Source organism: Hippoglossus hippoglossus, chromosome 5 (genome assembly GCF_009819705.1).
Source record: "Hippoglossus hippoglossus isolate fHipHip1 chromosome 5, fHipHip1.pri, whole genome shotgun sequence".
NCBI classification, from domain to species: domain Eukaryota; kingdom Metazoa; phylum Chordata; class Actinopteri; order Pleuronectiformes; family Pleuronectidae; genus Hippoglossus; species Hippoglossus hippoglossus.
Window position 1 is genome coordinate 10,996,911 of NC_047155.1, and position 27,387 is coordinate 11,024,297.

The window sequence follows — 27,387 nt, forward strand, 5'->3', positions numbered from 1 at the left end:
AAGAGCAGTTTGTATTTCCTCTGCATCCTTATCTCTGTTCCCTGATAACGAATGGCCATTAGCATTACCTCTAACTAATGCCCTGCTATCATGTGGTCATGTGGCCTTGTCTCTCTTCAACTTGTGACCTGCACTTGGGTTAATAACATTTAAATATACAGTACAGTGCACTTAACTGCAGCCATAGCTTCTGTGTTAGTGCGGTGACGTTTGTGCTCAGGGCTGACGTGTTGAATCCGACTATGCTAAATTTACAAAGCCATTATTAGTGGAGTTGCACTGTTTGCCAGTGAGTGTGTGTTTGCACGTTTGCTCACTGGTGTTTTTTTCATTTTACATGTGTGCAAATGCCTGTACTCCATGTGATGTTGGTGCTGGTCGCTCTAGAACTGCCAGCATTTTATGTTTGACAGGAATTATTAGAGACAACCATGATCGCAGGTTAATATATTTGAATCTAAAATAAACTGCAGCAGATTAGAAAAATTGAAAAATTCACATCAGTGGCACATTATGTGTTTATTTATAGATGGATGTTCTCATTTTTCTGCCTAGAAATGTAAATTCTTAAACGTTTTCCTTGTGGTTATTGTGTAAAGGCTTGGTCAGCTCAGTTTGCTTCTGTGGTTGACGCTTGGCTTTTGAATCCTTTTTAAATCCTTTTTTTAAAATCCCTCCCTCTGTCAAGAAACAAAGCCTCCTTTGCAGAATCTGAATGTTTTGTGAGTAACTGCTTGGTGTCATCTGTGGTTTTATATTAAACTTGTAGTTCTCTGTTATATTTCCTGAGACAAAGCGAAGGGGCCTTATGTGGTTCACAAAACATATATTGCTGTACAAGAAAAGAAGCATCTTTTTCTTTCTCTGCACGATCACTCCTTATTTGCTTGGATCCAAACCATTGAGTTAACATTTGATCTTCATTTCAATTCTGTATGATTAAGTCTTTCCATTTCAATATTCCCTGTTTTATGTAAAGAGATGTTGTTTAGAACTCTGTCCTCAGATAAAACAGTTGCAGATTCATAGATTTATAAGCAACAGAGATTTATAAGCAAACCATCTCCAACCAAACTAAAATAACATATAATTCAGTGTTTGCATCCAAGCAAATGTTTTTACTGTGTCACCCTTTCCAAATTATGTTTGTACAAATGCTATTTTCTTTGATTTTTATGCGTCGTGAGTCCCAAGCAACTTTTGGGATGCTTAATGACAAACTGATCAAACGTAAGACTCATGGTCATTTAGCTGCCTGACAGTAATGACTCTGTAACAATGTCTGGGATGAATTTTCATGAAAGTCCTTGTGGTAATAAAACATCTAAATTATAACCTTTTAAAATATGCTTTAACATGTGATTTAGAAAACTGACCATAGTCCTGCATCCAGGAAAGTAAATGATCAGCCATTGAAAACTCATCCCTGCCTCGTCATTGCTCATGTAGCATGTATAATCACTTGTTTCTTTTGTGCCTCATGATGAGTTGCTGTGCTGCCTGTGTTTCTGAACTGTTTTATTCCAATTATCGCCTTTTGTTGTTTTCTGTTTCCCTCCTCTTCCCTCTGGGTGCCTCTCACTGTCGCCACACTAACTCCTAACATGCTCCACTAACACTTTGCATGTTGGGCCAGTTGCCATGCCTCCTAACTGTTGATCTGCTGCTCCCTGCTGGTGTCTGCAGCACAAACATTCAGAGGCTGCTTCGCTTCAGTCTGTTCTTGACAGATGAGTTGGGTTTTTTATGAATGTGACAGGTCTTCATGTGAATGGGCATGTTTAGACCCAAGCTCAGTATCTGTATCGTGTTCTGCTTTGGTCTCAGTGAGTGTCACAGGTGCTTGGTTTTCTAACAGGTGCTACATTTAAAATAACATTTTCTTTTCTTTTTGCATTTTTTTGCTTTCCTTGCCTCTGTGTGTTACATATGGTTATGGACGAAAATCTAACATAACTGTCATACCTCCATCATCTAGGTGCACCAGTGAAATCAAAGAGTGTGGACCCATCATCAGAGTCAGCGAAGAGAGCATCTGAACCAGCGCCAAAGCCTGAGCAGGCCCAGAAACCTGGTCCAGCTCAGAAACTAGCTCAGGCTCAGAAGCCAGGCCCGGTCCAAAAGGCCGCCTCCGTCACAAAACCTCCAGTGCAGAGGCCTCCGCCGATGACGAGAGCCCCGTCTGTCACAAGGCCAGCCCCAGGTCCTGCTTCCACCCCAGCCAAAGCTTCACCACCATCCCCAGCTAAAGCAGCAGCAGCAGCTGCGGTAGCCCCAGGCTCTCCCCCAACCAAAGCAGCCAAAGCTCCAGCTCCAGCCTCCGCTCCAGCCCCAGCCCCAGCCCCAGCTCCAGCTCCAGCCCCAGCCCCAGCCCCAGCTCCAGCTCCAGCCCCAGCCCCAGCCCCAGCTCCAGCCCCAGCCTCTCCCTCACACTCAGCCTCAGCTCCAGCTCCAGCCCCAGCCTCTCCCTCGGCCTCAGCTCCGACAACAGAGCAGCCCAAGCCCCAGCCTCAGGGCTCCCCATCCCCAGCCCCCGGCAAACCAAAAGAGCTGCCCCCCAAACCCACACCACCTGCAAAGCCCATCCCACCTGTACGCAGGAATTCAAGGCCTCAGCTCCAGCCAAAGCCACAAACCCCACCTCCTCCCAAAGCTTTACCCAAACCCCAGCCCGCTGCACCGACCCCGGAACCCACTCCGGCCTCAGATGCTGCCCAGGCCTCGGCTTCTGCCCCGGATCAGTCCCCAGCCATAGCCAGCCAGTCCCCGCCTAGTGCGCAGTCTCCAGCTAAGGCTCAGCCCCAGGCCAAGCTGGCCTCTCCTTCTGCAGACCCCGAGTTTGACCCATTCGAGGCAGCTGCGGCCCCCGATGAGTCCGAGGACCCAATGGAAGAGCAGCCAGCTTCCCAGCAGAAGACCCATCCTCTGCTGAAGTAAGAGCCACATTATCAGAGCACCGGTGATAATGCAAAGACACGCGGGCCCTATTTTGTGGTTAGGATACAAAAAGAGAAAGATCATTTGATTTTGATGACATAACACAACTATTCACAACACCTAAATTGTCACTAATGTCTTTTAAGTGTCTTAAATGTAACAGTCAAGTTGTTAACTATTTGAAAATAATTGTAATGTTTCTCAAGACCTCATACACATTTCCTTGTGTGTCTTTGCTCCTCAGTAGGTCCCTCAGTAACGATTAATACTCACACACCCCTCTCTCCCTTCCTTTACACCTTATTTCTCTCATCATCTCCTCCCCTCCTCCCTCTCTTCCCCATCCTCCCTCTCCCCAGTAAGTCACAGTCCCTGACCAATGCCTTCAACGCTTTCAGCGACTCCTCTTTCTTCCGCGGGGTCTCGAGCTCCGGAGGCGACGGCCAGGAGGAGGCAAAGGCAGAGACCATTCGCAACCTCCGAAAGTCCTTCGCCAGCCTTTTCTCTGACTAGACACAGCCAACAACAACAACAACAAAAAACATAGTCAGCCCCTCGCTGCGTCTGGCCCCCTCTTTTACCTTTGGCCAGCCATGACTCGATTGACAGTAAATGTGAACCAGTCTGAGATTAAAATCTGTGTGTTAACTGTTCTGTATTCCCTTCGCCCCCGGTCCCTCCTCTCCTCCTCCACTTTTCTCTGTGTGAGTAACAGTGAGGCCTGCTGGGTAGGATGTTCAGTGAAATGATGACTGTGCCAGTCATTGGACTGAAGGAGTTACGTCATTGAATAGATTAGATTGACTGGAACGAGAAAATGTTTATTTTTTTCCGGAGCACACCTAAAGAATACTTTCAGAAATATATATAAGGTATATTATTCTCGACTACAGATGGGATGTACATACAGTATATATATACAGTAAATAAATATAAACGTATAACTATAAAGGGAGATAAGCCAATATTTAATAAAAAAAAAAAGACCAATAAATCCAGTGACACTTTTCAGTTAGCTTCCGTCAGTGGCATAACTCTTTCACTCATTGGCTGGATTTATACACATTTTTAAAAAATAATCAGATATTTGATTGTTTACCCTTAACACACACAGTGAATTGAGTTGCGTCACTAAGTGAAATTGATCGTGTTAATCCAGCCCGTCTCTCTGGTCCTTGGACTCGTCATCGCTGCCCCCCCACCCCCCACCCCCTTTTTTTGTCTCTGAAGTTTGTTGTCGTCTGAGGGAGCTGGAGATCCGTGTGTGTGTGTTCATCAGTGTTCAGTTGTTATGCATGGCTCCTCCAAGTGGTTCGTGTGACTTTGGAGCAGAAGGCAGCTCCATCAGTGTTGAGTTTTTGCCCTCCGTTGCCTCTGGCTCTCTCTCTCTCTCTCTCTCTAGATGTTGTAGCCTTATTGTGAACAACTCACAGCTCCGTTTGTTAGTTGTGCAGATCTGAGTCAATGACGGCTTGCAAATCCATTCATTTACCTGAATTAGAGAACGACCGAAGGCGCGATCGATCGCCGCCTTGTTAGTTAGTGGGTTTGTTCCAAATGTGCCAGACTGAGTAAATCAATCCTTCAAGGTAAATGAATGCATTTTCAAACAGTCACTCGTGTCTGTTGCTGTGACTGGTGATTTCTTGTTTCACCTCTGTGTAGATCTATCAACAGTATTGTACTTTGTTGATTATTCTCATAAAAAGACATTGAGACAGTAGTGCAATAACACCTCGTCATGACTGTTGAGCACTGTCAACCTGTTATAAATATAGATATGACCATCCGTACATACAGGACCTGTGTATCTGTTAAAAACCTTATTCCTACATTGCCCTTTAAGATTCCTTTCAGTGGCGACTCTCCAGGTTGCTTTTTACTGCCGTTGGATTCCAGGGTTTAGATTAATATGCCATATTACAGTGTTGAATTTTCAGGACTGACTTTAAGGCAACCTGGAATAAACCCGCCCGAAACTTTACTGGTCTTTTTTCGGTTTTGCGTTGCTGCATTTCAAGTCCATATGTGTAGAAACTATTTAAAAAATATATCAATCTCAACACGTAACAACTGCATATCAACCTCTCTGCTTCTCCATCATTAGTACTTTGTTGCAAGTAAATTAAAACATATTGTATTTGTATTTATGAACGTGTCATCTCAGGAGTTTATTTTTTGTAATATATTAACGGATTTATTTTTTTGAAGTCCCATATTTATGGTATAGTATATTCTTTGTTTTGTATTGTGTTTTTATTTGTAATGCAATACTGCTTTGCATGATCTGGTGACTAATAATGTTTTTTTTTTTCTGTACAGATAAAAAGTTAATAAAGATGTGGTTCCATCATTTCACTGATTCACAAAGTGAGATCCTCGATGGCGACTGCAGCCTTTGATCAAGGGACAGTTTGTATTAAAGGGGCCCGGTATCAGTTTAACACAGCAACAACAATTGTATTCTGTCGAGTGTGTAACTCCACCGAGGCCCAACAGTCTCCTGAAATTAAAACTAGCCTTATAGTTCAGGCCACATTATATTTCTCAGCTACACATTGGTAGCAGTTACAGGTTTCTAGGTCTTGTTGTTACCGTTTTCCAGCCGCGGAAAAAAGCCTACACCCTTATGAAACCACATTTAAATCCATTAGATCCTGATTTTCTTTAGATTCTCAATCAGTGCACACACTCATTAAACACACTCAATTGCACACACTGATATGACAGAATTTTGTCATCAAGATCCATTAATCATTCTTTGGGAAATCAATTAAAATGTTGAAGAAACAGCCCATATATCTTGCAATGTTACAGAAGGTGAAAAAAAACTAACATCCTGGATTCACCCTGTGATCCAGATCCACACCAACATTGAATAATACGTTTTGTGGAAATGTGTCCAGTAGTTTTTGCATAGTCCTGCTAAATAAGAAATGAACAAACAAACAGATGAAAACACACCTTCCTTGCCGAAGGTGATGAAAGAATGAGGAAGAAGCTGGACATATTTATCAGTATTTAAATGTTGAGATCGAGGGTCATCAACACCTGATTGGATGGATTCTCTTAATGCGAGAGTCCTGCTGTGTCATTGTCAAAGTGACATCATCACTCGAATGTCTCACATTTAGATATAGTCTCTTTAATCGTGAATGGATGGGTTGGACTGGCTGTGCTGAACCAGCAGATGGCACTATACACATGTGGAAATACTGTGCTGCATAATTTGTCATCAGTTAAGATCTGTAAAGCATTTTAAATGAGACAAAGCTTGGACACATAAAGGTATAGGCCTTATTATAATTGTTATTGTTATTATTATTAATTTTATTATAACTAATAAAAGGCGATGACAGTGATGTCATAATGATTATTGGAACCGTGATAAACACACATGACAATCTGTAACATGACACTGATCTATACAAACACTAATCTATGATATGAAGTCAACAACATTATAGTTTATAATATATATATATACATACACACACACACACACATACATATATGTGTGGCGAGCATTTTCTCTGTCATTACTGCACACATTGTGTTCAAAGTGTGTATTGTATCTGAATGTGTGTTTGTGTTTCACATTATCTGTAATGGCAGAATACAGAATGTCTTAAGCATTTTTATTTTAGGATTAATTCAAATACCTCATGATGAAAGTGCTTTTCCTATTCATACAGTAAAACAACAAATGCATGCATGCACACACACACATACACATACGCCGCTCAGTTCTCAGTCCACTGGAACACCCGTCAGTAGAGATCTGTGGGAACATCTCTGTCACTCAGCTCATAGGGACGTGCACGTGGGCGGCCAACGCACCAAAACAAGCCTCATCGAGCCAAACCCTGTTTTTCTTGGTGCTCTTCCCAACCAACTTCATTACATCCTGATTCAGTTTGTTAATCTGCCAATATACTTGAGGATGGAGAATCATCTCGGTCTATCTCCTGGTGTCGAGCATCGTCGCTGATGCTGATTCTGAATAACTTGCTCCCCTCCTATAGTCCTCAAACATGTCATGTCAGTTATATACTGTATCTCTATTAATCACTAGATCAGTGGGTGAGAGTCTTGAAAAGGCAACCGAGTGCTTTGACAATGAGGACTTTCAGAAAGCAGAACTCCAGTCTGCTGGGACTCCGCTGTGTAAACAGTCAGACATGATTGCTTCGTTTTGTTTGTGACAGCAAAAATCTCAAGGGCATAATTTCCTATTTAGCTCAGCACAAAGAAATTGTGCGTGGGGAGGACGATCATATATCTCAGAGACAGAGTGCGTCTGTAGGTCTGTGAGTAAGCAGCTGACTTAGTTCATATAGTATCGCGTTATGATGGAGCAGATGAAATCAAGCTGCACAGTGAAAGTACCATAAATTAACTATATTTACATTTAGCTTCTTTTAAAACAGCGAGAACATATGGTAACTGCCTGAACTGTGTGCTGCATAGGGTTTCATGACTTTTGCAATTTAATGCTGTAAAAAAACTAGTCGATAAGCTACACACAAGTAAATGTGAAAATACTGAAATGTGACGATTCATGTTTTAAGAGCAAACTTTTTCTTGGCCTGGAGCAGTATCTTTACGTTACAACTCTCTCTACAAGACGTCGTCCATATTTGCAAATCTTGTGGTTATGAGGGTTAATCAATTCAGCTTGACCTAAATTCAGAGTTCAACAGTAACCAAACAAATACTCACAAATACGTGGCTTTAACATGATTTTTCCTGAGTTTAACGGCAGTAAATCTGAACTGTCTGAAAAGAGCAATCCTAGCACAAAGATCTGAAACAGGGAGACAAGACCTGTCCTGCACAAAAATACATGTTGCTCAGGATTCACTGTTTTAATAGCAGAATATTTCTTGGCCAGGAGCAGTTAAATTACTGTGTTCCAACATTTCTAACTATCACCTTCAGAGTTTAGAGGAAATCAAACAAATAACACAAATATCAGGCTGTAACATGAGGGAATCCTGAGTTTAAATGAAGTAAATCAAAACGAAGAGCGAGTTCAGCATCGAGACTTGAAACATAAGGACTCACCTGTGATTGGTCCTCATGTATACTGCGGTCATGTGGTCCATCGTTTGTGAAAACCCGGTCACAGCAGCCGCACTTTCAAAAAAGATTGCACATCTATTTGTGGTCTTACGGTACAGGTCCTTGGATGGACGATTGATTTGATAATGGAATGAAATATTATATATGGTTTTTATAAAAATTAAAGGGAAAGTTGGCTACTTTTTCATTGTGGCACTCATAAAAATAAAAACATTTGTTATAGTGCCATAGTGAAAAAAAAGAAGCCAAATTTGTCTTAAATTTTCTTAAGATTTCTATAGTAAAATCTTCTGAAACTTGACACACAGAGGTGAGGTGAAATATCTGTGTCACCTGAAATATATATATATATATATTTAATAGGAGCAAGTTCTGAGTGTCATAATGAAAAAGACTTGAAACAAAGGGCCACACATTAAAATCCATAATGTCGAGACTTTAACTTTTTTATCTAATTTGATTAACTTGTACAAATACTGAAATGTAAACGTGACAACTCACTGTTTTAAGGGCGGACCATTTCTTGGCCGGGGGGAGCAGTGGAGTTACAGCTCTCCCACTGGAAAATATTGTTTGTGCAAATTATTGCGCTAATAAATGTAGCATCAGATTAAATTTAAAAATAAAATTCAGAAATGATCAGCAGATGATTCTAACACGAGACAGAGAAAAAACCCTGATGAAGTCAACCAGAGGTGTGGAGGGTAATTTGATTCCTCCGCGTGTGTCCTCAGAATCCCAGAGAGAGAGAGAGAGAGAGAGAGAGTAACACACACATACACACACACACACACATACACAAACACACACACACACACACACACACACAAACACACACACACACAGTGAACAGCAGCATGACGACCACAAACCTCCGCAGCGAACACACCGGAGGACCCCTCTGACACCGCATGTGAGTCCGCTGCAAGAGGCGAGGAGCCGCGGAGCGAAGACTTCTCACAGCCGAGGAACAACAACAAGAAGAAGAAACGGAGGAAGGAGAAGAAAGAGTTTGAAAACACAGCGAGTTGTGTGTGTGTGTGTGTCTCCTCAGGTCAGTCACCCTCCTCCTCTGAGTGTGTGTTTACCACCTTTAAAACCCTTCTTCTCCTCAGTCCAGACCGAGTCTGCTTTTCACAGGTTTTTTTTACCAAAGAAACATTTCTCATTTCTGACATAAAGTAATCCCGCTTTCTGACAGAGAAATTACAACTCGTCAGAAATTAAACCTGTCATGTTGTCTAAATGTTGGCGGGCACACTTACCGGATGTGCCATCTTCTTAAGGTGGACACCTCTTTTTTTTTTTTTTTTTGACAGGCTGCCAGTGGCGTACAGAAGGGGTGGGTGGTGGTGATGATGGGGGGGGGGGGGGGGGGGGGGGGTGCGGCCACAGGACTGTCAAAGTGGCACCCAGTCAAATGTCGGTCGGTATTTCTGTCTGCGGGCCACGCGAGCACGAGCGTGACTCTGACATGCAAACGCCAGGTGCAGATTTTTACCATCAGAGCGGTCACGGTATTTTCCCAGGTGAGTGTGAGACGCCGCGGGGGGGCTTTGATGATGAGCAGTCACGGGGTTTCGACTTGCTGTGAATAAACACACTTTCAGGGTTTTTAATTTTTTTGGTGTCATGTGAGGGGTTTTGACGACATTGCACAAGACTCAGGCAGCACTGTGTTTTTGAATTCTCTGGGAAAATGTTACTCGTGACTCAGCAATAATGCGAACACACATGCACACACACACTAACAGGCGCCCGGGACAACACTGATCCGTGGCTGAGGTTTGCTGATGTGTGACTCCTCTGATTGCTGTTGTGAACGGTTTAATGGCCTAATCTTGTTTTATCGTGATCAATGAGGTTGTTGTCCGAGACTCAGACCGTCACTGCCAACAGTTCAGTGGAGTTCATATAATCTGTCGTCGACTTCCATTCATCTCTTTGTATAATCTGAATGTAAATAACCACAGTGAGCAGTCGGGGACATGTACAGAGGATATTGTGGCACATCGAAGCAAAACGTTTTTACATTTAAGTAATTTAGGTCTTTTTTTGCTCGTGGTGGTAACTGTGTTTGATTCAGATTTTTTAAGACTTGATGAATCATGGAGTTTAGTTTTTTGGCTGTTTGGTTCACAGCAATTAGTTTCCAATAAGTTCACTATTTTATTTAAAAATATATACTTTATATATGAGTTTAAATCTTGGCTTGAGAAATACTCTATATCCTTCACCACTACGTCTGTTTTTATTTTATTCAAACTTGATGTTATTGTGGGGATGCAGCTGAAAGCTCAGGCAGTACAACATTATCACAGAATAATAAACATATATGCAAAGGTCACTGCGATAGATTATCTCTTTCAAGCCAATGGAAAGTCTCAGCAAATTTATTTCACTGGGAACTAGTTTCCAGGTAATGTAAAGTACATTCTGGGTGGTAAATAAGCTAAAATGTCCTGAACCATGTTTGGTTTTTCAGTCATGTCTCTTTCGGTCTTAACCAGCATCATTTACAGAAGTAAGGATGCTCTTTTATTTTGAAAACAACCCAGATCTGTGAACACATGACAGAAAAAGGGAGGAAATCATTATCAATTATTTGTTCACATATTATTTAGAGCTACGAGTTTCACAGATTATACCATAATGACTTTTATTCATACATTATCAGCTGATTCTTTTATTTGTTAATTCTTTATCAGAATTTGTCATAGGTGTTAAGGTCGTTTAAGGTTAAATGGTCATCACCAATAACACAGCTATTTTAAAGAAGCAGGTTTTATGACAAATTTGTGGTTGAGAAATAATCTGTTATGGAGAAGTTGTGAAAAGTCAAAGAAATGTGTCATAATTTCATTTCTCTTTCACATTTAAGTTGAATATGTGAAAGTTGCTAAAATAAGGTATAATTGTTTGGTGTGTATTTCCAAGTGTGCATTTTGACAGTTGAGTTTTGGATCATTCATGTAACAAAAGTAGAAATGGTATAAAATCTCAGAAAAATCTGTCACAGCAAAATATATCCTCTGTAAAGTCATCTCGTCACCTCTGCCTGAGCTTCTTAGTGTGACTGCCTGACTGAGAGTATTGATACAGCACCAGTGAATAATTATTGCTTATCAAGTTATATAATTTCAAAAGGTGTGTGCGTGTGTGTGTTTGTGTGCGTGTGTGTGTGTGTAAATGCCTGAGACAGGGTCGGACTTTGCTCTGTTGTTATAAATGATAAATGAAAGGAGTGTCGCAAGATTGCGTGCTATGTTTATGTTGTCCCTCACACGGCCTGAAAGTCATGTTTAACTCTTTGTAGACGGCATACTTCCACACAAAGCTGAGTTTGAGCCGGGGATAAAGACCTGTGAAGCTCAGGGGTTTTTAAAGAAGCTTCTACGACACGATTTTTTCTTTATTTTTGAACATTTGTGTGGATTAAAAAAAAATAAAAAATCAAAGGAGCAGTTGTTGTTCTTCTTAGCAGTTGTTTGTAGGGGCTTTAAGAAGTTATGTATAACAAGAGCTGAACATCATTTTAATGTCAATGCCAGTGCTCCAGTTCAGCCCACAGATAGTTAACCCCCTTCACGCTGCCGACATCCTGTTTTCTTTACTATATAGTTCAGCTTTTTCGTATCGTTATGTTGAGCGTTTTCAGAAAGCCCACCTATGATTCGGTTCTATCAGACATTGTAGTTTAGTCATAAGGTTATCTATTTGTTTTTCTGTAAATTAGGTGTAATTATTAACTTCAAGGCCGATCATTTCACAATTTACTATCTTCTCACAGCGGCATTTTCTTTTAACAGCAAACAAACATGGCTCGCACGCAGGTTGTTTGCTGAAGAAAAAAATCAGCTCCACCGGATAATCTTTTATGTCTCCATCGCACGCCGTTAGATCACAATATCCTCAACCTTCCTTTTTTACTGTGTCTTCCTCGATCCATGTAGGGATTTTAGAATCAGGACTTTTTCACACTGATTATTTTTTGCAGTATTCTAGACCTAGACATTAAATCCAGCCATTGAATAGTCGAGAAGTCAATAAACTGGAGAGGGAGTTCAACAAATTAAAATTTCAACTTTTTCTTAACAGCAGTAACATTTTAAAGTAGTTTAATTAAAAACATTTTTCTTTCTATATTACATTGTTTTATTGTTGGTTATTGCTGCCAAAAGGCTCCACATAGTATCATACAGGATGTGTTGCTGTTCTCTGAACACTGACACGATGTCAAACCAAGGAAACACTTCAATCACAGCCACATTTGCCATCTGATAAGTGACTCACGTTCAGTGTTACATCAAAGCAAATGTTCAGTTCTCACCTCTTTACATTCTGTATTAAACGCTGTTTTACTGGATGAGGGAAAAAATGTTTATGCAATGTCTTGACTGATTGCTCTTAGGCCATGTTCACGATTATTTCATGACATTTAAAAACACATCTATTTCTCTACCATTCATAGTAATAGTAATCGGCATTTTTCATGCCGAAAAACCTGAATTTTCCCAAAACAATGGCACTTATACGTAGCACCTGGGTGCTATGTTTAATCAATATGAAGAACCCAGTTTTTTCAGTTTTCCTCTTTTGTCAATAAAGAAATAAGTTAGGTTGCAAAACGTTCTCAAAGCTTTTATCATGATTGCTGGCACAATAGTGGGAGATTTGGCCTATAGAGGATGTTGGTAGGAATGGGGTCCGGTGGACATTTAGTAGGGCCCCTACAAGTCTGGTCTTTTGATACCTCACTTGCAGTAAGTCATTGACTGGGGGAGACAGAGAGGGACATTTAGAATTCTACATGTTAGGCTTTTTGTTGCGTTGAGTAAGGAAGGTGGTGTACCATTGATCAGAGAATCCAGTGAACGGTCTAATTAAAGTCTGGTTTATACGTTCCCCAGCCTCAGTGAGAGGGCGTCCTTGACCAAATAAGACCTATTGTCTCAGAGTGGTTCAGAGAATAGGCTACTGATGGCCTCTGGATTTTCAATATGCCATATCAGGCAAGTCTGTATCTGATTGAGGAGGATTGAGTAATGTTTTGAAGGTGTAAAAAGATTTCCAAGTATCTCTTTTACTGCTGTTGGCTCTGTTTTACTGCTGTTTTTAAACCTGTTTGGGGAGAGTCTGATAACCCTTCAGCAGGGTAACCGGATCAGTATGCAGCTTCTGCATGATATCAATCAACAATCGGTGAGTCAGGTGAGGGCAACCAGGTTTTGTGAAAAGAAACTCTGTGCCCTCTTTGACCTTTAGTGAGTGCGACAAAAGGAGGAAGAGCAGAGGCAGCCACTGTGCAAAAATGGATAGGAGACAGGCTGTGAAGATGTTACTCACCAGGTGAACTCCTGCAATCTGGAAACTCTAAGAATATTTAAGCTGAGAAAGAAACTGAAGCGTTCAGACAATCACACAGGTTTAAAAAAAAAAAAAAAGCCTCAGGTCAGACAAACTTGGAAGAGAAAACAAAGGTGAACAGTGGAAATATTACCCAATCATTTCAGGTGCGATGGCGTTTGGGTTTAATGCCAAATACAGTGGTGTACATAATCTATTTTTAACTGTTGGATGATTTACAAACTCAGACTTTGTTGTAACAATGTCACCATGTTTTCAGATGGTAGCGATTACTTCAGAGTACAATAGCACATCAGAAAGAAATCGTCACCACTTATATAAAAATAGAGCCCGAGGTGGAATAAACCAGAATTATCCTTTAATAGAAGTCTTAAGATTTGGTTTTAAACTCAGGGCCCCCAACATATTGCAGGACCCCGATCAGGAAATGAGGCAGGACTCATTGTAAGACCCAGTTCATTTCAGCTACTGTTCTGATTCACTGGTGCATCCTCCCAAACAAATTCAAAAATACTCTAATAAAAAGTATTTTTTCCTTCAATGCACTTTCACATAGATATTATTCAACAGACAGTAGGGAAATCCAGTAACCTTTGTCCTAATTTCCCTTTTAGAAAGATGTGGGAGCAAACGTCATCTCTTTAGGTCAAAGCCAGAGTCTCTAGCAGGAAGGGAAGAGTGACTCAGACATGTGCACAAGGTTCTCCATTGGTTAAACCACTGAGACACTGCTTGACACATCACTTGGGACAGTTTAAGTCTTGATGGGGATGTTGTATGATGAGTGTAATCTTCCCCCTCAAGTTGAAATTAGTTATTAATGGTAAATACCAAATGACCATAGCAATGAAACAGGAACAAAGACTGATAATAGCCTTCACTATTTATGGAAACTGTTTTTGTCGATGGTGCATTTATCTTTGTCATAAATTATTTGATTAATAAGTCGACTGTGTGCTAGGCTGTGCCACCTTAGCTATTTGTCAACTGGTCCATTCTTGCATGGCCGTTTAAAATGATATCAAACAGAGGTAGTACTTGATCATCATTTTTAACACTGGGTGCTTTAATCGAGACAAATGTAGATGTTTGCGGTTGGAGACTTTTAATATTTGCAACTGTCAGCAACAACATATTTCTTTAACTCTAGCTAGCTAGTTATAGATGCTAATGTTACCTCTGGGAGTTGGTTAAAATGTCTGTCTGACTTTTTATTGTTTCAGAAACTGAGAACTATGCTTTCTTATGTATCAGTACTGGAGTTACTGGTGTTAACTTCCTTAAATCTAATGAAGAGCAGAACTCTGATAGCATTCAAGATCGGCTTATGCACAGCAGGGATGTTGTCGTCGGGAATGGGGCAACAAACTAATTCAGGTATGCTAACCCATTACCTTGAAAGTACTATGGCAGTACTACTACTGTTCAGTTCAGGGGGTCAACAGCAGTCAATTGTTGAGCCAACTCTGACACATATATTTCCTTGAACCTTCCTTTTCAAAACAATTCAATATCCGTTTTCTGCATACACCTTTCCCGGCAAGTTCCAGTACATTCTATGAAAGACTGGTACGTCATGTGTTGTTTTGTTATTGTCCAGCCAAACTGAAGCTGGGGGCGGCTCACTGTCATCTTTTCCTCTCTACTTTGAGGAACAGGGCATGAACCTTCCCACATTGTATGCTACCTCTCCCTCTTCCTACTGTGGAGTCCTCCTCTCCCTCCCAGTCTCCACCCTTTCTAAACCTCGTGTGTGAATGTGTATGATAATGTGTGCAAGCGTGTGAGACAAAGATAGATAGGTTTTGGCTTTGTTCTCTTGTCACAAATGGAAGGAGTGCCCCCGCACTGTGCTTTGTTTATGCTGTGCACACGTGTCCTCATGCATGTGTGTGTGTGTGTGTGTGTGTGTGTGTGTGTGTGTGTGTGTGTGTGTGTGTGTGTGTGTGTGTGTGTGTGTGTGTGTGTGTGTGTGTGTGTCTGTGTGTTGTAGGCCTTGACAGCATGCACAACTCCTTACCCTTATCCAGCAAGGAAGCTTTTGAGGCTCAAGGGACTTGTCAACCATCAACCCATGACTATTTAAAGGAATTAGGAGAAAGTTCATGTCCTTAGATTATTGTGAAAACCACAGATTCCCAGAGAGCAACATATAGACACACACATATAGATAAATATGCTACAATAATAAGTGCTCTCTCTTTCCGTGTGTGTTTATATACTGACCTTCTTCAGTGTGTGTATGGCCTTGCCCATATCTCAGTTTCAATAGTAAGTCTATCTGTTCCAATGTGTTTAAATGCCCTTCTGTGTGGAAATATATGCAGCATCACTTGTTTGTGACCTTAAATGTGCGTCTTTGTTTGCAGAAAAGAGTTTGATATCTTTATTTACTAACCCCCAGAGTGCTGTTCAGCGGAATTCAGTCCCCCTGTCCCCCTGTGATACAAAGCCCACCTCATGCTCCAGTCACAACATGATCCTGACTGCAATGTTGAACACATCCTGAACATCAGTGTGTGCATGTACAGGTGTGTGTGTGTGTGTGTGTGTGTGTGTGTGTGTGTGTGTGTGTGTGTGTGTGTGTGTGTGTGTGTGTGTGTGTGTGTGTGTGTGTGTGTGTGTGTGTGTGTGTGTGTGTGTGTGTGTGACTCTGGTAAGCTCATTATTCAATCACGTTGACTAACAATGGATAATTACATTTTTACACAATGACCAAAAGACGGATTGACAGATTGATTAGTTAGATAAAACCTTTTTGTTTTAAAGTAGTTGCAGTTATGTTGTTAGTACAATATGTGGTGTTTCCTACATTATTACAATGAGCTGGGATCAGCTTGAAGCAGACACACACATTGTGATTGATGAGCTGATTATAAATATGTCTGGACTGATGATTGGTGCTCTCAATCGTTTGAAAGATTTGATCAAGTTCAGGCTTATTAATGCTCAACACGTATGCAGAACCGGACGGAGCTTTCTGTCTGTTCTCTGTGTTCGTTTTTTTCCATATTTGTGCATGTTTTCTGAAAGCTTACGGATATGGACGAAAACAGAAGAAATGGAGCAGAACCACAGGAAATCTAGGGGGGGGGGGGTAGTGTAGCTAATAGTTCAAGTGAGACGAGGAAGAAAATTCAACAATCGTGGAACTTTTTGAGAAGAGACTAAAAGTCGGTAAGAAACTACGGGCGTCTGTATGATGTTGCTTCGTCCAGGCGCAGGGACAAACAGACACTTTTGCCTCTTTCTTAAGATTTACATTATCAAAACCTCCTCCAGCGTCAACATGTTTGTTGTAACTCTTGTCTCTAGGCTGCCCACAAGTGGATGTATTCTTTAAAAACCAGGCCATCGCAAAGGACACATGTGGTCAATGATGGTTTTTAATGAATGCCGGAATGAGTAGGCCTGTTTAACCCCTTCAAATCTGGCCTTTTCCCAGGTCACTGCTCAAAGATTGCATGCTGAGAATGAGTAGAGTATATCTCTGCAACTACAGGGTCTATATGAATAATATTGGTATCTATATAAAGTGATATTTCTTCAGAGGTGTAAGGATTTGTGTTTGAGACAAAGTGAACACTCTTGGTTGAATAATATTAATTCAAACAATGTGAACTTGTGTGACATGACCTCACTCAACTAGTTCATAAAGTGTGCTTTCCTTCTCTTTAACCAATTGCTCAGGCAGACAGGCGTGTTGTTGAAATGTTCAGCTGACAGAGCTGACCGGCACAGTGTGGCCTGCCAAAGAAAACAGTCTCTCAATTGGCACTGTTGGAAGCAGGTGTAGCCAAGTATCTTTGTGCAATATGGGCCGTTTTACCACGTCCACCTGTGTGTTCTGACCACGAGACAGTTATCTGACCGTGCCTCATCATCAGACTGATTCTGACCTCATATAGGAACCCTGCGTCTTTCTTGGTGGCTCTGGTTCCCTTTTCCTCTTTAGAGGGCTGTAATGCCTTTTTTCTGTCCCTCAGCATTCCACTCCACTGTCACCACACCACTTCCTTCTCTGCTCTGAGCAGGAACCTAAAGTTCTTGAATCTGGGAACTAAAGCCGAAGGAAAGAGCGGTCAAATCATGCTAATGCAACAGCCCTACTGATGGTATGACTGCTGATCTTTCCAACCGAGGTCAATCATCAGTACCCAAAATGTTGTCTCTGTTACAAGTGAATAATTGATGTCTTAGACTGTATCTGTGAATCACTGAGTCGGTCGGACTCTTCTGTGTTATTTCCCTTATGTCAGGGTCACCTTTGTCGCATCAGTTTTGCAGGTAAAAGTTTGTGCAAAGTTTGTGCAAGGAGAAACATCTCTGTTCTGGGAATGTGTGTGATCCTTACTGCTGATATTTATTGAGTACAATTTGAGATTGTCTGCTGGCTTACAGCCTAAACTGCTTTCTAAATTATTACCACTGCCAAAGAGGTTGTGTTTTTATTGGTGTCTGTCTGTCTGTCTGTCTGGTCATCTGTTTGTTCTGTCTGACTTGATTACTCAAAAACTACAGAACAGATTTCCAGGAAATTTTGTGGAGGAGTGGGGCAAGAGACATAGACAAAATGTCCAAAACGTATTGTGAATGCGGGAAAATCTGACAAACATCTCTCGTATTGAGGTTGGAAATCGAAATCTACAAGAGACTGCTGTTTTTTTTACAATCAGGCTTGTGTTGTGTTGGTATTGCATAAGGTGGCAGGAGTGAGTGCGTCACTGCTGTCACACACTGAATGACTGAGCGGGGGGAGAGAAGTGCAACCAGAGAGGCATGATGAGGTCGCCTGTCACAGTGTAGCAACAGGAAATCATCTGCATCTGATGTCTACCACCTCACACACACGCACACACACACGCACACAACCACGCAACCATAAGCCGACTCTATAGCACACACATACAAGAAACTTTGTTTATACAAAGGAGCACACATACACAAGTATTCCCTGTATAGTTATTCAGAGGTATACACACATTAAAATAATGAGGAATGAAAGACCCACACATGCATGCACACAGGCACACACACACAGAGCACATGATAGTTAGCTGTCTGAACTTCTGCTGAGTCCAGACTCTGGTCGAGAGAAAATGTGTGTAGTTCTCTTTCTATCGGTCATCACTTCCTGAGGAAAAGCATGACACCACACACACACACACACACACACACACACACACACACACACACACACACACACACACACACACACACACACACACACACACACACACACACACACACACACACACACACACACACACACACACACACACACACACACACACACATATACTCACAGTCTCTTCTCCCGTCATTATCACTTAGTTGCTGGTCACTGACACTTAACTACTCTGGGGAGAAACGGGGTGAGTGGACTGTCCTGCACCCTTTTTGTGTGTGTGTGTGTGTGTGTGTGTGTGTGTGTTTGATTGTTTTGTGTATGTGTGTGTGTGTGTAGCTGCCATTTAGTTCATTGCTCTGAATCAGTGCATGAGCTATAAGTAGCTACAGTGGAAGAGGTCAGTCTAATGTCACTGTACATCTGATAAAAACGCTTTAAGCTGTCAGATCACTGCGATGAATACATTTGTACATTTAATCTTGATGTCTGGTGAGTTGATTTTCTCTTTTAGTCGATTCGAGCAGACACCAGTGCTTATTACTGAGATACTGCAGGTCAGTCAGTTTTATTTGAGATGCAGTTTGTCCTCTGTCAGACAGTTAATCACTTCGTAAGCTGGGTTTTGTTTGCGAGATTACAGTAATATTGTGATATTTATTTAAACCAGCCCAAAAATCTGCTGTTCAGAAATTGTCTTTTTTTTCCCCTTTAAAGAGCAAAAACTTTATCAGTAAAGGGGTCATGTGATGTTGCTCCATTTTCTTCAGACGGTCTTGTCTTTTACTTTGTCTTCTTGTGTGTGTCTGTCTGTAAATGCACACACCATATCCTCTTTTTAAGTAGACACAAGTTGTTAAGACATATTATGTAACAATTCTTTTAACATGTCTAAAATAATTACACTGATGTTATATTTTTCGTTTTCTTATGTACTCACAATATTCTAAATGTTTTGAAAAATTTTCAAAACCAAAGAGATCCCCAAGTTCATTCAAGGTGACGGGACGTTTAATTTTGGCCATTAGCATCATGTCCGCTATCCGTAGCTTCGTGGGTCTCTGTTGTAGCGTCGGGGCCAAACGACGATAGCCAGTGAGCTGCTTTTTCCTTCCACTGTTTGTGTAGGTCCCTGGTAGTTATCACGATTATTCATTCCCGTTTGTGTGTAAGTCACGTCAGGTCGATTTTTCTGCAGTGGAAGATAGGAACTCCAATGATCCCACACTACTTTACGATGTCATAAAACTAGGTATTTTCCTATTGTTTTGATTTAGAGACGCCTAGTGGCCAAAGTTACATATTGTATGTTTAATTTGAAATTAATTAGTAATTAAATTGTAGGATTAAATAATATCCTGATTCAAACCTTAAAAGCATATATGTAAAACCCATAGATGGCTGTGGTGGGCACAATTTCCTCAGTTTCTCCACCTCGATCTGACCTACAGTTGACCCAATGTTTGACCCACTTTCCTCACTTTTGAAGGTGAATAACAAAAAATAGACAAAAAATGTTGTCTGGCTTCTGTTTTAGTCAGAGCTGTACCCAGCCGACATAGACAGTGGTTTGAATCCTCCCACTGGGCCAATCTTTGAAGTTTTATGAGTAAAGTCGGCAACACTCAAGCAAGTGGGTTTTCAGACGCGAACCGACTCTCGTGTGTTTTGTTGAGAGGGCAGTTCAGACCTCTAACTGACACTGCAGGTGCCCTAGGTTTTCCATTCCTGTTTGATCTTGTAGGGGGAGGCCCGTGCAGCTACACTGTGGCTTCACGCAACCAAAGATTAAACAAAGTGCTAGTTTCCTGAAGAGTGAAGCAGGATGTCAGCTTTACAAAGCCTCCTCTTTCTCAGCTGAGCTCTTGTTTAATATTATATTTAGTCAATTCAGCTGCTGACAAATAAACCAGATCCTTACCACAGCAGCATGTGATTTTATTTTCCAGTATCCCACAGTTTCCCCTCGCAGGACTTACCAGGGTAAAACGTTTGCTTTAACTGCGCTTCATCTTTTCAAAGAAGATTGTGGGGGACGACAAGGCAGACGTGCAGGCGGGTACATCTTTGTGTTAGTCACTGACACTGAAACACATGCTGTTTTACATGAAGAGGTCAGGAAGTCACAGAGCTCTGCGCACACAATACACTCATTCATATACACAGGACAACTGTGATAATATAAATGGCTTCAGTGCAAAAAATGCTTAACTAAAGAGGGTAAATACTGACAAGAGCAAGAATACTTTTCAAGTATTAGATCATCACTAAATATAGTTTTTCTTTTCCAATTAATTTCCATCAAAATAAGCTCAAAGATCAAAATACTGTGTATTTCCAGCAGTGCTTGTGATGGAGTGAAAGTCTGTTGTGCGATTGGTGGTGCCGTTCTCACCCTCCGACAGCGAGGACAGTTTTTATTGAAACAGAAAAGATAAGAGCGTTAATGCCTTTGAATGCAGCAGGACAGGTTCTGTCCTTTGTCTCTCACATTGCTAAATATACCAGACCAGCTACTATGTTGACTCCTGTCATGTCCTGAGCTACTCCTCGCTCTGTGCGTTTTCGGCTCCTGACTGTAGAACGACTCCTGCTGTGTGGGAGTGAAGGAGAAGACGTGATGACAGCACTAGATATGTTTTCTGACTGCAGGGCTTGGTCATTCTGAGCTTTGTTTGCATTCCTTTTTTTGTTGAACTTCTGTTGAGCTGTGTTTTCCTTCTTAAGTACTTTTTTTGTATGCAACCTGATTCAATAAATTCAATTTAATTCCACATTCAAAGGTTCAAGAAAAGAAGCTCAGCCTCTCTCTGTGCTGTAATCTGATCCGCAGCCTTTGCTTCAGTCCATTTTGGACCGAGTCGTTGCCGTTGTGAGGAAATATGAACGTTAAAAAACATTTCATTCATTTTGCAACTTTGTCCCTGAAGGGAAATATTTCACATCTCTTTGTTTGACCTCTTGCTTCCACCTCTTTTTCCAGAGCTGCTGCTTTGTCAGGCTGTGAGAACAGCATCAATACCACTCTTTAAGTTAACATTGTAGGAAAATTATTTCATTTAATAATCAAAGTTTTGTGTCACCTTGCACTTTACCTCTTGCCTCACCTGCACTATAAAGGGTAATGCTTTATGTGTTACGTCACATTAGTGCTGTTCACTTATATGTTACTACCCGGTTGATTCAATGCAGGCAATGTGAGTATAGTTGTTTTGTCTACAACAAGTTTAAAACTATATTTACTTGTATAGACTGGATTAGTGCTCCTGGAGTGATTGTGTAGAGTTCACAATTCACAGTTCACATACAGTTCAGTATCGGTAGCACTTCAGTGGCTGTTGTAAAGGAGGCATTTTGTACCATGATTGAAGATATGTGCATATTGAGTAATACCTGAGAAAAGGTGTGTGGAAAAATCAACGTGGTTTCTACTATTAATGTTGAGCTAATCTCACAAGACCCCTCTACTTGAGTTCTTGTCTTTGTATAATCCCAAGATATCAGTATATTATACTTGAAGGTGATGTCATTGATGAGGATAAAAAAATGTTATTTGCCTTGTCTGAATTTTTCTATATTTTTTAGACTGATAAACACAACTATGCAGCTAAATCAGTTGAGTTAATGTCACTTGCCATTTTTAAGTTGGAACATCTTGACAAAAGTACGTTTTGACAACTAAGTTTTAAATGGTATAACAAGTGGATAAAGGAAAAATGTAAGACCAGATTTCGAAACTTTCTGAGTCAATCGTTTTTTTCCTAGACTTTTTTTTAAGTAAGAACGACTTGTCAAATTTTACAGTGTGTCTGGAGTATTGGTAATTGGGTGATTCAGTTTTTTTTACATTATCTTGCCAGACCTGCCTGAAAGTTTGCCGTTGGCCCTTTGTTATTATGTCATGACTGAGGCAATAGCTGATAGAAAGTCCTCCTACATGCTGTAGTCTTACCTGGAAGACCAGTTCTGACATGTGGAAATCTGAGGAGAACTCTCACGCACACACAAACACACACACACACGTATGCACCCTCTCATATACACAATTATGCAAGCACAATCCACTGTGCATAAAACCTGAGTAATCATCTGTCACGTTTTATCATATCTGACAGTTTCTGTGCCCACACATTCACACACACAAACATGTTGATTCAGTGCTACACGGACAATCTCAGGAGAGAAATTACAGTACAAACTTGTTTCACAGTCGGTTATAACATCATTAATGCTGCTTGGTTTCACTGGCTGCTGCAGCTACCTTGTTTTTTTATTGTGTTGGGCTCAGAGCATGAATTTCCTGAGATCAGGGTTTTTTCTTAAAGCCTCTTGAGTGCCGTTTGATTTCTTGAAGTGGTCTGAGGACCTGCTCCATGTCACCACTCTCACTCTATCTCCCTCTCTCTTCATCTCTAGAGCCTCTCTCTCTCTCTCCCACTAGATTTCTGTCTCTACATGACTTGATGCCAACCAGGACACAGTCGACTCCAACGCTGTGTCTGTTTTAGGATTTCGGATTGGCTGGCAGCCAGCCAACAAATGAAAAAAGTAGCCAGGTTTCTCTGGTTATTAATAGTCAGCATTTTCCCCCTTAGCAGCTTCCAAGGCAGTGGAAGTAACACACACACACACACACACTTTCTCTCTCCTGTTCTGAAACAATGTCACACTGGATCTGAATTTTAAGTGGATCCGCAAACAAGTAAAAAGGAAACAATAAGCAGTTGAGAACGGAGGATGTTTGTTCCACAGGGATGTTTTGCAGAGTAATGTGGAGCCATTTTTATACCTGGTACAACGGTGCCATCTGAGTTATTTTAGTTTTGTCCTGTTAATTCATCTCATTCTTTGTTACATTTTTTTTTCCAATTTAAGAACTCGAGGCTGATTAGAGGAGGTTTATTTTGAGGTCCACTGTTGGTTACAAAAGGTTGTTTGGCAGGCCATGTAGCACAGTGAACCTTTTACTCTATTAATTATTTATAAACTCTTGCTACTTTTTCCTTTTCCTTTTCATAGTTTCTCCAGTTTAAATCAGGGTCAGGACGACTTCCTCCCTCGTAAAAAGAAAAACGTGTGGGAAAACTCAGTCGTTTCCAGCAGTGATATATAGAATGACTTGTGTATCAGCAATTTCCTTCCTACAAGAAGTATTCACCACTCAAATGTTCCATGAAAAGTTTTTTTAATGGTAATAGTTTAATGGATACTATCAAATCCCAAACCGGATGTAGTGAATTAGAACAGATCATTCAACCATCACTGGATGATATGTTACTATAATATGATTAACATGTGCATTGTAATTCATTTTGCTGATATAAATGCTAGATGTCTATGATAATTAAAAACTGAGACTTAACATTTTTGACCCGTACTATTTCTGTCTTCACTCAGAATGAATTGTAATATTGAGTATTACATGAATTATTTTTTGCGAATTATTGACAAAAATAAACAAAATAATACATTAATTTCAATATTTCTTACCCTTATTTGAAAGAATAATATATTTTTTTATGGCCCCATGTTTTTTAACAATATTCTGTGTTTACACTTTAAAACAGCTCCGGTTACTTATTATGTTTAAAGAGCCAAAACATCCTAAGAACAACAAATGAACAATATACACTTTTGCTGTGTCCCCAAACAAACCCTTATACAAACGTGCCCTTGATTGTAAAGCCTTGCATGTGGTTTGCTCTCATGTGGACTGAAGTAACCTCTGATGACTGGACTTTGACCTTCTCAGCTGACTTCTCTCCTCCAATGTCCGACCATCTGAGTTATTGGTTATTGGATATTGGATGGACCGGAGAGCTTTCACTAATCTTTATGAATGTTAATTTTCCACGTGCTATTCATGTTTCTCTTTCTAAAGTGGCAGAGTTTATTATAAGACCACGTTGGTGATATATTGGTGAATATTGTTGTATCTCATGAAAAGACAAACAAACAAAGAGTGGATCTTTCTAACAAGTATTGTCTGATTTAAGTTCACAAAAATCAGTGCCCTGACATGTCCCTACATTACAGTGCAGTTTATTTTTAATCAATCTTGTATACGTACATAGTCCTGTTACCATTAATAGTCGCAAATCCACAGCTAAAAATAGTCCCCAACACATGCACTACTTACAACTGTGTGAGTAATGTTTACTAAAAACCACAGTGTCCAGGTATTTTAGGAAATGTTTTCAGTGTAGACTGTAGATGTGTGGCCTGTTTTTCAAGATTCCCATCGTCTGAAAGTACTGGGAGAGCTGATAAAGCCATTTAGGTTTTAAGTGTGATTTATTCTCAGAAAAGTACATAATTGGCAACTGTCTACACTTGACCAAATCAAAGGCTTTGCAGTAAATATTAAATTCATTTGAAAAAGCCCTGGAATGCACAGTGTCACAGCAGTTTTCGGTGTCCACCTGGTACCAAACACATTTCGCTCTCAGAACATACAGGACGTTCCAGTCCGAACGTCAGATTCCTACATCCTTGGCCTCAGACAGACGGAGGCTCAAACAGTCTTGCTTTCTGTGTCCTTTGGTTGGGTAATCGCACAGCGAGCCACCCAAACAGCAACAGAGGGAGATGGTGTTTTGAGCTGAAAAGACGTTCTTTAGTTCGCCTTGTACTCCCTGTGACACAATCTGCCTCCCTGTTTACCAGATAACAGACAAACTGCCAGAATGAGCCAGAGGACCGGGGGAACTCATCACAGGGATTGAACGGGAGTGTGTGTGTGTGTGTGCGCAGTGTTTATGTTTTAGATATTTAATGTAATCATTAATAAAACTATGTTCACTGCAGCGTGTGGGCTCGTCTATGTCCATTTTCTTTGTCATCTCTTTCATTTCCTTGTTTCTCTTCTCTTATTTAGCTCATCCTCCCTTTCCCTCTCTGTCTGCTCAACTTTTTCCTCTTCCTCCCCTCCTCCCCTCGCCCTCCTTCTTCTCTGCTTGTTTTCTTTTTTAACAAGGCCACACAGAGTCAACATAGGATATTGCATCAGCTAACTATTCACTGCCTCATCTCTCTCCTCCGCAGTCGACATGGTGGACACCCAGCAGCTCCTGGCTTGGCCTGTGGGTTTCAGTCTGAGCGCCGTGGACCTCTCGGAGCTGGACGACAGCTCCCACTCTCTCGACATGAAGCACTTGTCCACGTTGGACTACACCTCCATCTCCTCCGCCTCCGTCCCGTCCTCTCTGTCTCCCCAGCTCATGTCCTCCATCTCTTCCGTCGGCGTGGCCTATGACCCCAGTCCGCCGCAGAGCGAAGAACACCTGACGAACATGGATTACACCAACATGCACAGCTACAGGACAGAGCAGAACGTGCACAGTAAGTCCGCTCTGTGGTGTTAATTTAGTTCCTTTGTATTTTGGCAGAAAATAAGTTGAATCATACGCAACTTATTTTATCAGTTCAAGTCCTTGCAGAAGAAAGTGTCATGTGAATATTCAGGTTTAGGAGGAGAGTTTGTCAATATATTAATTTGTACATGTGCTAAAATCATCAGTTAGAGATTACAGGACACACATTTAAAGAAACAAGGAGTGTTAAACTTAATCTGAGCATTAAATCTAAAACTGGATTTAAGAGGTGAGGGTAATGTTAAAACATTTTTTATCTGTCTTCCTTCTGCGTTTCCTCCCTGCCTGATTATGTTTCTGGTCTCAGATTCAATCAAGATGGAGCCAGAGTCACCACCTCAGTACTCAGACAGTCCCGTGTTTTCCAAGCTCCAGGACGACACGTCGACGGCATCGCTAAATATCGAGTGCCGCGTTTGCGGTGACAAAGCCTCAGGGTTTCACTATGGCGTCCATGCCTGTGAGGGCTGCAAGGTACGACTGAAAGAAAGCATGAGTGAAGATGAAACTTAAATGCAGTGTGTAGATTACCGGATTATAATACACCACCTTAGAGTCGTGTCAGGAAATAGTACCGGGTGGGTGTATAGCTATTTCTACAACAAAGTCTTGTTTCTTTGCCAGCCTTCGCTTCTCTGTCACCACGGGTTACTCTCAGGTGAAATGGGTTGGTGGAATAAAAAACTTGATAAAGCATGAAAAGAATTTTTTTTCTATGTCTGTCACCTCAACCACAGGCCCCATACATTTTCCACCCTGTGAGGACTACAGACATACAACCAGCCCTTTAGACATTCTCTGTCTGTCTGTTTGTCTGTCTGTTGTGTGGAACATAAATAATTAATGTTGTGTCGGGGGTGGGGGTTTCACACATTTCCATTTTCTTTGAAAAATTCAGACATTGTAGGAAGAGCCACAAATTGTGGCATCGTCACATGAGACGGACTTTTAGAAACGGCAACAATTTTTCCTCTCGCACCTTTAGGATGCTCAGCTTTTCTTTGAGACAACAATGTAATATGTGTTGTAAAGGCGTTACATTGTGATAGTGTTGCACTAGACTGCAGATAATTGGAAGGTATTTTTAATATTTTGTAAAACTTACTGAAACATTGGAGCCAAAACGTATGAAGTAACAAATAAACCAACTGTAGTGGCACTCAGTAGAGCCCACAGCTTCGCCAAGGGCCCTATCTCACAATGCAATAAAAAGTTATTTAAAAAATTGCTGGACCAGCCCCTTTGTCCATGGCCCCTACTAAACCATATTTAAATCTACTAGATCCGGATTCTTATTTGGATGTGCACCACATTGTACACACTCAGTTCCCTAAATGTTCCTGATTGTTTTCTTCAAGATCCATGAATGATTCCCTGGGAAATCTGAAAATCTCACAATGTCAAAGAAAGTGAAAAAATCCTGGAACCATCTCTTTGTCAGGATCTGTGCCAAAATCATTCCACTAACTTTTATGGCAATCTGTTTAAGTAGTGTTT

The 27,387-nt window shown here is 41.0% G+C and overlaps 2 protein-coding genes across 4 annotated transcripts in view; both read left to right on the forward strand.

Annotated features, from left to right (window-relative positions):
- The window catches only part of syn2b (synapsin IIb), a 69,517-nt gene extending 64,227 nt beyond the window's left edge, over positions 1-5,290 (forward strand). The window contains exons 12-14 of one of the 3 annotated variants that reach the window (XM_034584287.1): positions 1,979-2,203; positions 2,279-2,933; positions 3,297-5,290. In XM_034584287.1, coding sequence (XP_034440178.1) covers positions 1,979-2,203; positions 2,279-2,933; positions 3,297-3,450 — 1,034 coding nt within the window. In that variant the 3' untranslated portion in view covers positions 3,451-5,290. Of the gene's footprint in view, positions 1-1,978; positions 2,934-3,296 lie in introns of all 3 variants that reach the window. The other 2 variants (XM_034584286.1, XM_034584285.1) reach the window with 2 other exon arrangements.
- A 4,104-nt stretch (positions 5,291-9,394) lies between these two features.
- pparg (peroxisome proliferator-activated receptor gamma) overlaps positions 9,395-27,387 on the forward strand; it is a 30,207-nt gene continuing 12,214 nt past the window's right edge. Inside the window, exons 1-3 of the mRNA XM_034584288.1 lie at positions 9,395-9,551; positions 25,562-25,858; positions 26,198-26,364. Coding sequence (XP_034440179.1) covers positions 9,443-9,551; positions 25,562-25,858; positions 26,198-26,364 — 573 coding nt within the window. The 5' untranslated portion in view covers positions 9,395-9,442. The remainder of the gene's footprint in view (positions 9,552-25,561; positions 25,859-26,197; positions 26,365-27,387) is intronic.